The following is a 13276-nucleotide window of genomic DNA, read 5'->3' on the forward strand; positions in this document are numbered from 1 at the left end:
CATTCATTAGTTGATTCTTGTATGTGCCCTGACTGGAATTGAACCTGAAACCTTGGCATATCCAGATGACACTCTAACCAACTGAGTTAGCTGCCCAGCCAGGGCCGAGACTGTATTTTATGCACATGCTCACATCTGCCCCCAGCTAAGAAGCCGTTGTATTTACACGGACCTCCAGATGCTAACCTGCCTTCATACTTCCTTGAACCACAAGAGAGTGGACAGTGAGCAGAGCGAACAGACAGTTGCAGCTGGAGCCCGGCTGTTTATGGCTCCTCCCATCTCGGCCAGGACTGGGGACGAGGCCCCGGAGGAATTTTAAGCATCAGGAGTCGAGTCAGATTGCTTGCCAAGAACAGTCCCCATTACCTTAAAAAACCTATTGGAAAAAGAAAAAGAAAGAAAAATAACCTATCAGAGTCAATTGCTAGAATAAATAGAAGTGTACATTATTATATACCTAATATATGATTAATTTTAGAATACACGTATTATATTTGTATTAATATATTTTTACAAATCCTCCACCTAGAATTTTCATAATGGGGACTGTCTCTAACATAATTCATTAATTTACTGGATTTAATTATATGGGTTCTATGGTTATGACATAAGGAAAAAGGAAGAAAAAAAGCTGTGATTTTGAACTTCAGTTGTGGGTCTAAATGGCCTTGTGCTTTAACCAGCATAAGAGATATGAGTGAGCTGTGCCGGCGTGGCTCAGTGGTTGAGCATCCACCTATGAACCAGGAGGTTGAGGTTCAATTCCCAGTCGGGGCACATGCCCGAGTTGCAGGCTCGATCCCCAGTGTGGGCATGCAGGAGGCAGCCGATCAATGATTCTCTCTCATCACTAATGTTTCTATCTCTCTCTCTCCCTCTCCCTTTCTCTTTAGAACAGTGGTTCTCACCCTTGGGCTGCACATTAGAATCACCTGGGAGTCTTTTTAAAATCCTGATTTCTGGGCCCTCATCCTCCAGAAATTGTTTCTTTGATACTAAGTTGTGGCCCCACCCCCATAACAAAGAAACCAGAATTTTCGGAGGGTGGGGCCCAGAAATCAGGATTTTAAAAAAGATTCCCAGGTGATTCTAATGTGCAGCCAAGGTTGAGAACCACTGCTCTAGAATCAACAAAAATATTTTTTTTTTCAAAAAAGAGAGATGAGTGATAAAATGAAAAGCCCTGTACTAATTATCAGGGCAGGACTGACAGTCAAAGAAAAGGTCAAACATATGAATAAAAGAGAGAACTACTCAAATGCTATATTTATTCTGAAATACAGTGTTTAGTTTTTATTATATGCACTTATAACTCCTTTTTAAATATATTTCTTTATTGATTTTAGAGAGAAAGGGAGAGAGAGAGAGAGTTTGAAACATCAATGATGAGAGAGAATCATTGATCAGCTGCCTCCTGCACGCCCCCCACTGGGGATCGAGCCCGCAACCCGGGCATGTACCCTTGGCCAGAATTGAACCCGGGACCCTTCAGTCTCCAGGCCGACACTCCATCCACTGAGCCAAACCAGCCAGGGCAAATTCTTTTTTTTTTAAGTTACCATAGTTCTTATAGGAGAAAATAGCTTTTCTATCATGGGTCTGAAATTATCCAGCCCTCTTGTCCCCTTGGAAACAGTGGCTTTTAAACTGGATTTTTGATAATGCAAAGTTTCTTAGCAATGCAGCCATTGCGTTAGAGCAGAAAAGGTTATGAAGATGTGTCTCGGAAATGCAGAAATATCTGGAAAGGACGTCCTTAGGCTGTTTAAAATAGGACAAGGAAAGAGGTGTGTCCGTGGAATGGGACGTAACAGATTTCTTCAATCCTAAATTCCTCTTTCTGTGTCTAATTGGAAGGAACTATCCAGGTAATCTAGAGTTACAACTATGTCATGTGATACATTTTTTTTTTTATTTCTGCACATTGCCGCCTCCATGTAGCAGAGGTTAGCATTGGGCTCCGTTTGCATTTTATTAGCATACTAGAGGCCCGGTGCACAACAGCTGTGCACTAGGGGGGTCCCTCAGCCCGGCCTGCGCCCTCTCACAATCTGGGACCCCTCAAGGGGTGTCTGCCAACCACCTTGGGCCCCATCCCTCCAGCAGTTGGACATCCCTCTCTCAGTCCAGAGCTCTCGCAGTTCGGAACCCTTCATTCCTTACTGCCAGCCTGCAGCGGAGGCGGGAGAGGCTCCCGCCACCACCACTGCGCTCTCCAGCCATGAGCCCAGCTTCTGGCTGAGCAGTGCTCCTCCTGTGGGAGCACACTGACCACCAGGGGGCAGCTCCTGCATGAGCGTCTGCCCCCTGGTGGTCAGTGTGCATCATAGTGACCAGTTGTTCTGCTGTTTGGTCGATATGCATATTAGGCTTTTATTATATAGGATACTCACCCGTCAACATCTAGGAGCAGCATGGAAGTGTGCAGGGCATCAGAAACGGAAAGGAAGCCACTCATGGAGACAGCAAAGGGTCAGCTGGTAGAGTTGTGAACTTTCCATGAATAAACTTAAACACATGAGTGCAGTTAAGGACTATGGTTGGTTCATTCCCACGAAACACAGTTCCTTGTTACTCAAAGGATCTCATCCTTCAAGCCCAAGTGTAAAATGCTCCTTTTCTATAGGAGACTGACATTCTCCCAGGAATCACACTTTTCCTTCTCTGGTACTTCCGTTGCACTCACATATCTCTATGAAAGCAGTTTCCTCATTGTGTTGTAATCATGTGTTTGTGGGTTGTTACGTAGGAGAGGAAGAGACACAATCATTTCCTTTCATCTTTACATGTCCGGGCCTATCACCTCATTAGCCCTGAAAAATTATTTGTTGAATGAGTGCACCAAACGTTATGTAAAAACTGGTTATCAAAAGCCTCTTGAGACAGATCATAAGGTGGTTGAACAGCTTTTTGCAAATTCCATAAATATTGATACATCTGTGGCAGGAATAAAGATGTTTTTGAATGAAAATAGGAAGATGTACTTTATGTCTTTTTAGAACCGTTTGTAGGGTTCATTCTAAATTTTCAGTTAAAAATCCCTTCATCATCTAACACTATGTAAGCTGGACCATTGCCAAGGAGTATCGTTTTGATACTAAGCTGAGCTCTAAACCAGTGGAAAATAGGATTTATGAATTCTAAGTTTGCTGGCGCTACTTATATTGCTCCTCTCATGGATTACAGTGTTTAAAATGTTTATAAGTAGTTAGCATTAAATTCTTGCTTTCACCGCCCTAGCCAGTTTGCTCAGTGGATAGAACATCAGCCTGCAGACTGAAGGATCCCGGGTTCAGTTCTGGTCAAGGACACAGACCTGGGTTGCAGGCTAGGTCTTCAGCACCGGTCAGGGTGTGTGCGGGAGGCAACCAATCAATGTGTTTGTCTCACATCGTTGTTTCACTCTCTCTATCCCCCTCCCTTGGACTCTCTAAAAATCAAAGGGAAAATATCTGGGGGTGAAGATTAAAAAAAAACAAAAAACTTTTTGCTTTCTCCCAGACAAAGAAATGACTGTATAATGGAATAATATGCTTAACGAGGAGGAAAGAGTTTGGATGGAGAGGAGTATGATAAAGGACCAGATCCTGCTGATGCCCAGCCTGTTCTAGATTCACAGAGGCGCTCCTTTCGGCCTCTGCTAACCTAGTTGTGGCTCATTTTGAATGTCTCCTTTTTTATAATCCCGCTACCACGTAAACTCTCCCGAGCTGGGAAGTGGCCTAATTGCATGTGAAGTAGCCAAGGCCTTTGAAAAGAGCGCTTCCTTCAGTGGACCCGTGTTTGCCATCGCTGCAGTTCTGAAAAGACTCACCTGGGCCCCGAATTCTGCCTCAATCACTTAATCTGCTTTCCAGGATTTCCTCCGTGAGGGATTAACCTTTCATCTCACTGAGCTGTGAACATCAAACAAGTAGGAGGGAAGCCTTCCTTTGCCAGAGAGAATTCTGCTAGCTTTGAGAGCCGGGAGGGCATGTTTACAGCTAATCAATACAATAGCATGCAGCAGGAGGGATTAGGAAATAACATTAGTTGTGCTTTTACAATTTAGCATTAGTCATGTAGTCATACTTTTCTTTAGAAAAGTCTATGTCTACCCCTAGTTTTCCAGGGCAGGAGAGGAGTGTAGAAGAAATCTAAACTCAAGTGGTGCATATAAATGACCCCAGGTAAGCAGGCACCCACTCCAAGGAAGACCACCAGAGCCCGTGTGGTAAGATTTCTTTTCAGCTGAAGTTGGTCTAGTCACAACCTTACCATATTTTAGCCTCAGCGGAGGAGTCCCATTTACTCTTTGTGCCCAACCTACTTGAGCTTTTGGCAGATCCAGGGACGTTTGATGGGCGCCCACACCAGGTGAAGCCCATCCTGGCGCTCCTTCTTCGGGCAGCCTGTGGAGTCCAGCTCCCGCCCGTTCCTGTACTTCTGGAGTATAGAGTGATTCCCTTTGTGCTGATCATGCATGTTCCCCCTTTGTCACAGGAGGACTGTGCCCGGGGTCCAATGATCCTTGCGTGGAGAAGCCGTGTCCAGGGGACATGCAGTGTGTCGGTTACGAAGCCAGCAGGAGACCATTCCTCTGCCAGTGTCCACCGGGGAAGCTCGGAGAGTGCTCAGGTGCTGAGTGGGTTGCCATGACGAGGGTCTAAATTCCTAGTCCTGAAGCACTTGCCCTTGAGTAAATGACACTGCCCTAGCCCTTTTCAGAAGACATTTCTGCCTGCCGGCAATACTGTCCAGAATGGACCAGCACTGACATCCACCCTCAAACACATTTGGCATTCATGGCAGCTGCAGCCTGTGTGAAGAACACGGGCAGTGACCGTGGACTCCTGACATAATGGGGAAACCACACATGTGTTTTCAATCATGTTGCATGGATGGTATGGGTGTGAAACTATGGAACATACAAGGCTATTGGTTGGCAGAAGAGTGAGTGTCTGTGGCATGACCTTTGATGTTGAGAGGGCTGCACAGACCCATAGTCCCCAAAACAGAGACCAACAGAAGGTAGAGCTGAGCCAGTCCAGTTGCCCTTGCATGGGGTTAGCCCAGCCTAGAGCACCAAGTAAGCCTCTCCCCTGGAGATGTCTAACTCACTGCATGTTCCCCGAACTGTAGGTGCTCACCTCTGTTTCTTAAAGAAAGAAAAAAAATCCATATTTATATTATTTCAACCCAAATGGCCCTCTGTGTCTGATCTTCACTCAATACATTTGATTCATATATTCTCTACCTCTTTTTTCTTCTAAAAAGAGTATTGTTCACTTTAGGCACCAATAAAACCCTCTCTTTGGTAGAGGATATATTTAAAATACAGGTACACTGATGCCAATTTTGGAATCCAAGGACTAGATTGAGTAATGATTGAATAGTAATTATGGTGATAATAGAAAATTATTATGACTATTGTGTGCAAGGCACTTTGCTAAGCAGTGGGTTCCAGAAATAAATTCAGCCTTTGCAAAGAGAAGCACTGTTCTTAGAAATGGAAGCCAAAGCTCTTTCATAGCTGATTTCAAGAACAGAGCTGCCCGTTAAGTGAAGGGATCACCAGTGTATTTTCTTTTGAAGTCATCTAAGGCTTAGACTTGAAAGATATTTATGCTGTCCCCCCACCCGCACACATGCCATGCACATAGCAGGTGGGGATGCAGGGTGACAATAAGGCCAAGCCTCCTAACTTTAGATGTCACTTTCTGCCCATCTCCTTTCTCCTCTCTATATAGAACACTTTTGATTGTTCACAATTATCATCCATTCGGTGTATTTCACACTTTGCACCTTTCCTCCCAGCAAGACAGCTTTTCAACCATTACTTTGCTTGTTAAAACATAAAGTTGGAGGCAATAAAAAAAAAGAGGGTAAACTCAGAAGTGAACGATGTGAATAGGGCTAAAAATTCTGAGAAGGGGAGCCTTGAAATTAATAGTCAAGGTAGAATTGTGACTGCATATGACATGAACTCCCTTTCTATCCGTTACCTTTTTCTAACGCTAGTGCAAATGTCATGATTTGGCTATTTGGCATTAGGATAGGTGGAGAATACAGATATTCTTTGAAAATGTTTGTGTCTTCCCTTAGTTCCATGGAATTGAAAGTTCTTAAGTGTCTAAGTGATGGGGATGGGCATGATGGGTTATCCTTTAATAGGGCTAATTTTGGAAAGTGGGAATTGGGAATTTAGTGACACTAATAAAATTCTGGTTATAGAATTTACCAAGTTGCCCTTGTCATTAGACAACTAAGATTTTTTTTTAGCATCTGGACTGATTAATATTTGTTTTCACTTTGAAATTTGAGTGTGACCTGAAATGGAGAACCAGTTTTTAATCAAAAATGGTTTCTCCTCAATGCCTTCACTAACTTCCCGTGGTCTTTCATCACCTTGCTTGGTAGTTGTTGGGTGATTTCAGGTGTCCCTGCTCATTTCTGAAAGTTAAAAGCCTGTGTGTCTTCTCATTATGATCTTTTCAGGGCACACTTCTCTCAGCTTTGCTGGAAACAGTTACATCAAATACCGGCTTTCTGAGAAGAGCAAAGAAGAGGACTTTAAGCTGGGTCTGCGCCTGCGCACACTGCAAAGCAACGGGATTATCATGTACACCAGAGCAAATCCCTGCATAATTCTGAAGGTAATTAAAATGCGTTATCTGTTCCTGCAGTCAGTTCTCATGTTAGTCTTTTGGCTCGTGGGTTGGGGGGCTGCTGAAATCGTTTTGTCTTTTAAATTCAGAAGACCAGAAGCAGACTTTAGGACAGAGGGAGCAGCAGCAAAACTGGGAAGTGTGCCAACACCCGTTTCCTTTTGTATATTCGGCTTCGAAACTGGCTCTTGGCAGACAGGGGATCTCTCTCTAGAGTGGGTTCAAGGGCTGGCCTCCTTGGAGCTGTAATCACTCAACAGCTCATTAGAATGTATCTCCTAATCAATTCCATGGCAGGGTTAGTCCTTTAAAAAGGTTGGCTGTGTACTCTTCTATCCCCACTGACCTCTGAGACGACTTCTGTCCTTGCTCAGAGAGAAGTTGGAGATGCAGGGAATGGAAGATTCCATATGTCCGATCTGACACAAGTAGCCCAATTTTTTAAAGTAATTTCCAGCTCAGAAACCCTCCAAAGGCAGCCAGATTTCCTTTAGAGCAGGTCTGGCATTTGTGTTCAGTTCAGAGCTTCTGGTACCTTCATGACAACAACAACAGCAATAGTACTAAAAGCTTTACACACATCATTTTGATTTTTATTATAAAATTAATATAAATTAATAAACTTGTTATATATGATCGTCCCCATTTGATAGAGAAGATGGAGGTTCAGAGAAGTTAAGTAAGTTACCTAAGGTTGTACAGCTAATAAAAGTGGTAAAGCCTGGACCCTGGACCTGCACTCCAGTCTCTTAATGTCCATGCTCCCCTAGTTCTCAGTATTGACACTATAACTTATTTTATCAAAAAAAAACCCACAAAAAACACTCTGGCCCTGGCTCACTTGGCTAGAGCATCATCCCAATATGTCAAGGTTTCGGCTTTAATGTCCTGTCAGAGCACATACAAGAATCAACCAATGAAGGCATAAATAAGTGGAACAACAAGTCTCTCTCTCTTCCTCTTTCTCTCTAAAATCAATCAATCAATAAAATTTTAAAAAACACATTCTGGGTGTCTATAGGACAGATTAATCCCTCCAGTATTGTGAGGAGAAGAAATAAGAATGAGGAAGACATGCTTAATCAAATGCGTTTCTTACCAGGTTGCTACACCAGCCCATTGGAAGGGCCTTCAGAGATATATAGTCTGTCCAGCAGGAAGTGCCCACCCAGGCAGAAGTGGCTGACAGTGTTTCCTCCCTAGGATTCTATCACTAGGTTTAACTGGAGTCATAGTGGACCTTCCTAGCTTCTATCCTTTGATTGTTTATAGGTGACATCCAAGTTGATTAGGTGGCCCAGACTTTAATCCTAGGGGGAGAGAATTGAATGCCAGTGGCTTCCCCTGTCACATAGACTTTTGCCAGGTGTTATTGCCAGGTATTACTTGGTGGCCAAGAGTGAGTGATCAGGGAGTTGAAATTCAAACGTTGGCTACTTTTGAGGGGAATCTCCCACTGTCCTTACTCATTCAACTCAGAGAATAATTTTAGCTCTGCAAAGGAAAGCGCTGTGTTTAAATTTTTTTATTTATTGATTTTAGAGAAAGAGCAAAGAAGAGAGAGAACTCAGTTTGTTGCTTCACTTATTTATGCATTCATTGGTTGGTTCTTTTCTTTTTTTAATTCTCACCCAAGGGGAGGGAGGGGGAGAGAAAGACAGAGAGACAGAGAGAAACACTGATGTGAGAGAGATACATGGATTGGTTGCCTCCCACATGTGCCCTGACTGTGGCAGGGGATCAAACCTGCTACACAGGTATGTGCTCTTGATGGGGAATCAAATCCGTGATCCTTTGTTGTGCATGTTGATGCTCTAACCATTGAGAAACACTGGCCAAGGCTTATTGGTTGATTCTTGTATGTGCCCTGACTGGAGATCAAAAAACTCACTCTGGCCTTGGCCAGTGTGTTCAGTGGTTAGAGCATCAGCCCACACACCCAGGGTCATGGGTTCAATTCCCAGCCCTGGTTGGGGCTCACCTGGTTGGGGCTTGTGCAAGAGGCAACCAATCCATGTGTCTCTCTCACATCAATGTCTCTCTCTCTCTCTCTCTCTCTCTCTCTCTCTCTCTCTCTCTTTCTCTCTCTCCCCCCCCCCCACTCTCTTTGAAAAAAATCATTGGAAAAAAGATCCTTGGGTGAGGATTAACAAAACAGCAACAATAAAAATCTCATTCTGGAAATGCATTTTTAGAAAACAGTGACTTCAAATCAGATATTAATGGTGGAAGAAGAAAAATTCAAAGACCTAACTCCTGTCTTTGTTCTCTCCTGGCCCCAAAGCATACTGCCTTCAACCCATAGATCACGTTCTAAATAGCCCTGAGTGTGGAGGTTGGTTTAATCGCTTGGGAAATGCTCTGCCCTTCGAGGTGCCAGCTCCTGGTGGTTCTGCTTGAGTGTTACTGACCTTCCTCTCTCCTCCTTCAAAAGGGCTGGTGGGTGCAGAGCATCCTTATGAGGCAAACACTTTCTATTAGCAACTCTCTCAAATTGCGTTAAACTTGAGAAGAAAAATCTTGGACCTGGATGGCTTGACCCTAAAATGGAGCTTGTCATTTGACACGTCACTGGAAAATATCTAAAATGTGCAGCTCCCTGAGGATGGCAAAGAAGAATTAAACCTTTTAGGCAGCTCTAGCTCCTAAGGCAGATTGTATTTCATGGAACAAGCGTGTTTCTGGAAGTTGTGTAAATTGAATCTCTATAAATGGAATTCTAATAAACTCGGGATGGTTGCCGATTGAAGGGACTCTCTCCCATTAATCCCTTTGTGATGTGAATAATCACCCCCAATCTGTCTGTTCTCTATGTTTGCTTTTCATATGTTGGGTTAGCCCAAAGCAGGACACAGCTGTACTGAACTATTGCAGATATTCTCCTACGGTCGCCAGGAATATCCACTTAGGGGATTTGGATCTGTTTGCTTAACATTTCCAACCTCGTGCAAGATTTAATTTTATTGGTCTTAGGTACGGTGTGTGGCTTGCACTTTGGTTCAATGACTACGTTGAAATGCTTTGTTTAAATTGCACTTTTAGTTGTTTATATTTTCCCAGTTAGAGCACATTCTCTAAACAGTATTTAAGACAGTCAGTGGGGTGGAGGGCACCCCTTGCATGGAGACCTCAAGAAGTGAAAATGCTCATGGGCAGGGAGTGCTGCTATCTCCAGGCAGCAGTGAAGCGGGGGCATTCATCTGTTCAACATGGACACCCTGTTTCCTTCCAAAAGATTCCAGGCTTAACATAAACACCCAAATGCAATAAAATTGGAACACCATTAAGAAAAACACACACAAAAGAATAAGAGCCAACCAATGAAGTGGGGAAGGGCAGAACATCATCCCTACAATATCTAGATCTAGGGTTGCTACTTCAGTGGAACAGAAACCATAACTCTGAGTTTCCTGGCAGCCAATGCAAGAATGAAAATGGTGGAGTGGGTTCTGTGGCTGTCCTTGAACCTGTAATAAAAACATGTCAGATCACCAGGAGAGATTTGCCAGATACAAGTAACGTTTCCCCTGTGCCCGTCTTTTAGGTCCAGTGTTAGAGCAAAAGCACAAGTCCTTGCTTATTCATTTAGAGCGGTCACATTTTTTAGCTTTTGGAGAAGTTCTAGATGATGCATTGCTTTATGTTGGTGATTCTCGAACATGGCTAGCTTCACACCCAGGGTTGAAAGGAAGATGGTCAGGGAGAGTTCCTTTGGTTTTTAAAGCTTATTTGGCCACTTGGAGAATCCAGGTCTTTCTAACATAGATTAGAAGAATAAAGAGGAAGCCCCCCACCCAAGATCCCAGCGTTCCAAGTGTCTGCATCAGAGTATCACTAAGAAGGGAGTTAACATATTATAATAATGACATACCTAAACACTTACCCTTGGTGACTACTCTTCCGCCGATGAAGAAACCAGGGCTCCGAGAGATTCAGTGACATACCCAAAGTGAAAGCTGGGGAGTGGTAGGTCTTGGCTTCTGACAGAGGCACACAGGTTGAGGGCACTACAATGTTTATAAAGAGAAAAGATTTGGAGGGCTGGGATGATAATTGATTTATTCAAAATGTATTTTTGAGCACTTACTGTGTGCCAGATAGCTAGTAATGGCAGCCGTGAAAATAGGTTGGTTAAAAGTCCCCTTTTCAAAGAACATGTAGTAACCCCCTTGCAAGGTTTATTATCACACCGAAGATCCAAAGCAGTAAGACTCTGTGTCACAATTTAAACTTCTTTGCTCAAAATTCTACATTCCTCCAAGAAGACTTCTTACAGACAACTTGATATGTTGTCTCCCAAGCCTCAAGCCACAGAAGACCTGAGTTAAAGCATATCACTGATTTGAAACAACCCCGAGAGCTTAAATGTTTTGTAACCTTAGGGCAATACTCTCTGAATTATGCATTTCACTGAAGAAATTGCCTCCTTCCCCCACCCAGCACATCATTTCAGATCATTGCTATAAACTTTTTTTACAGTTTCATGCACACCTCAAATTCTATTAAAATAGCTTGCCCTCTGATTTGAGAAAGCTTTGTTCTCTTAAAAGAGAGATCCTTTAAAACTGGGTTAACCCTATTCTGAAGACAGAGAAAAATAAATAGGATCAGAGTGTAATTTTCCAGTATGAGAGAATATGAGAGCATTCTTTTCTCTCCCTGGCGGAATATACTCGTGAAATAGCAAAAGATTAACTCTTTTCAAGGCAGCTTTTGGCATCAGCATTCTAGTTTGTCATCTAAACAAGGCTTATAATTTCAAACTCCTGGAATTTTGAAGATACAGATGAGTTTTCTTTTCAAAAAGCTGAGGATCATGTAGGCCTCTGGCTTCCTGTTCATTCAGTAGTGCTGCTGCTGTTATTTTTTTTTTTCAACAGGAAAGAAAAAGGTACACTTAGCAGTGCTCAGTGTTAGTCTGGGATACTTTTATGATTCTTAGTGACAGAGCTTCAGTGTATGAGTACATCAGAGCCACATCAGTTCTCCTGGGTGAATTTGTAACTTGGTTATTATCCCTAGAGATAGGGGGGTCGGGTTGGGGAGGGGAACAGACCAAGTAATATATTAATTGAATACTTCCTTTTACAGAGCCTTACATGAATTGTACCCTCACCACCAGATTTCCCCTGATAGACTAGGGACACCGCTTTGTAGCCACAGAGCATAACAGCAGATGGACTGTGCAGAAGGTAGTCCCCGAAGTCACATTTGATCATTTTATGACTCACATCGAAATAAAAATATGGATATTTACCCAGGAGTTGTCACTGAGCAAGTATTCTGGTATGATTTACAATATCCACTCGGTCCATTTTGTTGAACTGAAAAAGTAACAAAGACAGCAGCATAGACTACTCACGCAAGCTCTCTGAAAAGAAAAGAAATATTTATCTGCCGTCTTTTTTACGTCCATACATTTGCGTTACACAGCAGAGTGTGTATGTACTAACTGTGCATGATGTGGCTAAACATTCTGCAGGGACCTAGTCTTCTGGTAAAATAAGCCACCGCAGATATCTCTGCTCCACAGATAAGGGGTCAACCAGGTGGCCCTCTCCAGGTGACCTGTGTAACACAGGACAAAGCCCCAATTAGATCCTCATTCCTAACTTCCCAGGGCTCTGCCGGTTCATAGAGCCTCCCACCTTCTATACATAGTGTACATGCTTGTGTGGCATGAGCCTATCAAATTTATGCCAAAAAAAAGAGGTACCAGGGAATCCATGAAGCCACAGAGGTGGAAATGAGAGTCCCCATGAATGAGCGAGTGGAACATACTGGAGCACAGAGATGTAATCTATTTGTGAGAATGAGTGATGCTGTGATAATCCCTCACTGTCTATCATGAGTCAAACCTTTCGGAAAGACTGGCTCCGTCTGTTTCTGTGAATTCATTTGCCATTCGTATCTCCCTAGCTCTTAGTGACCTGGAAGGTCTATGTTCCTTCCCTTCCCCTTCCCCGTTGGAGGTCAGGGTGTACAGAATGTATTGCCTGATGCATATTAAAAAGCGCTTTGGTGTCGTCCCCCGCGCAGATCATGGACGGTAAGCTGTGGTTCCAGCTGGACTGTGGCAGTGGCCCCGGACTCTTGGGCATCTCAGGCCGCGCAGTCAACGATGGGAGCTGGCACTCGGTCTTCCTGGAGCTCAACCGCAATTTCACCAGCCTGTCCCTGGACGACAGCTACGTGGAGCGGCGCAGGGCGCCCCTCTACTTCCAGACACTGAGCGCCGAGAGTACCATCTACTTCGGGGCCCTGGTGCAGGCGGAGAACGTCCGCAGCCTGACCGACACGCGGGTCACGCAGGTGCTGAGCGGCTTCCAGGGCTGCCTGGACTCGGTGGTGCTGAACAACAACGAGCTGCCCCTGCAGAACAAGCGCAGCAGCTTCGCGGAGGTGGTGGGCCTGACCGAGCTGAAGCTGGGCTGCGTGCTCTACCCTGACGCCTGTGAGCGCAGCCCCTGCCAACACGGGGGCAGCTGCGCCGGCCTGCCCTCCGGGGGTGAGTGTGCCGGGTGCGCCCTGAGCACCTTGCGGGGGCAGCGGTGGATAGAGGGGTGGGGGCGATAGACTTGCAGGGGGCCTCACTCTCACGTGCATAGCCATCCCAAGTGCTTGCC

The 13276-nt window shown here is 44.3% G+C and overlaps 1 protein-coding gene across 1 annotated transcript in view; it reads left to right on the forward strand.

Annotated features, from left to right (window-relative positions):
* Positions 1-13276, forward strand: part of FAT3 (FAT atypical cadherin 3) — a 501079-nt gene that overhangs the window by 464254 nt on the left and 23549 nt on the right. Inside the window, exons 19-21 of the mRNA XM_006092757.3 lie at positions 4486-4620; positions 6481-6638; positions 12690-13158. Coding sequence (XP_006092819.1) covers positions 4486-4620; positions 6481-6638; positions 12690-13158 — 762 coding nt within the window. The remainder of the gene's footprint in view (positions 1-4485; positions 4621-6480; positions 6639-12689; positions 13159-13276) is intronic.

This window comes from Myotis lucifugus, unplaced genomic scaffold, assembly GCF_000147115.1.
Source record: "Myotis lucifugus unplaced genomic scaffold, Myoluc2.0 scaffold_104, whole genome shotgun sequence".
In the NCBI taxonomy this organism is placed as follows: domain Eukaryota; kingdom Metazoa; phylum Chordata; class Mammalia; order Chiroptera; family Vespertilionidae; genus Myotis; species Myotis lucifugus.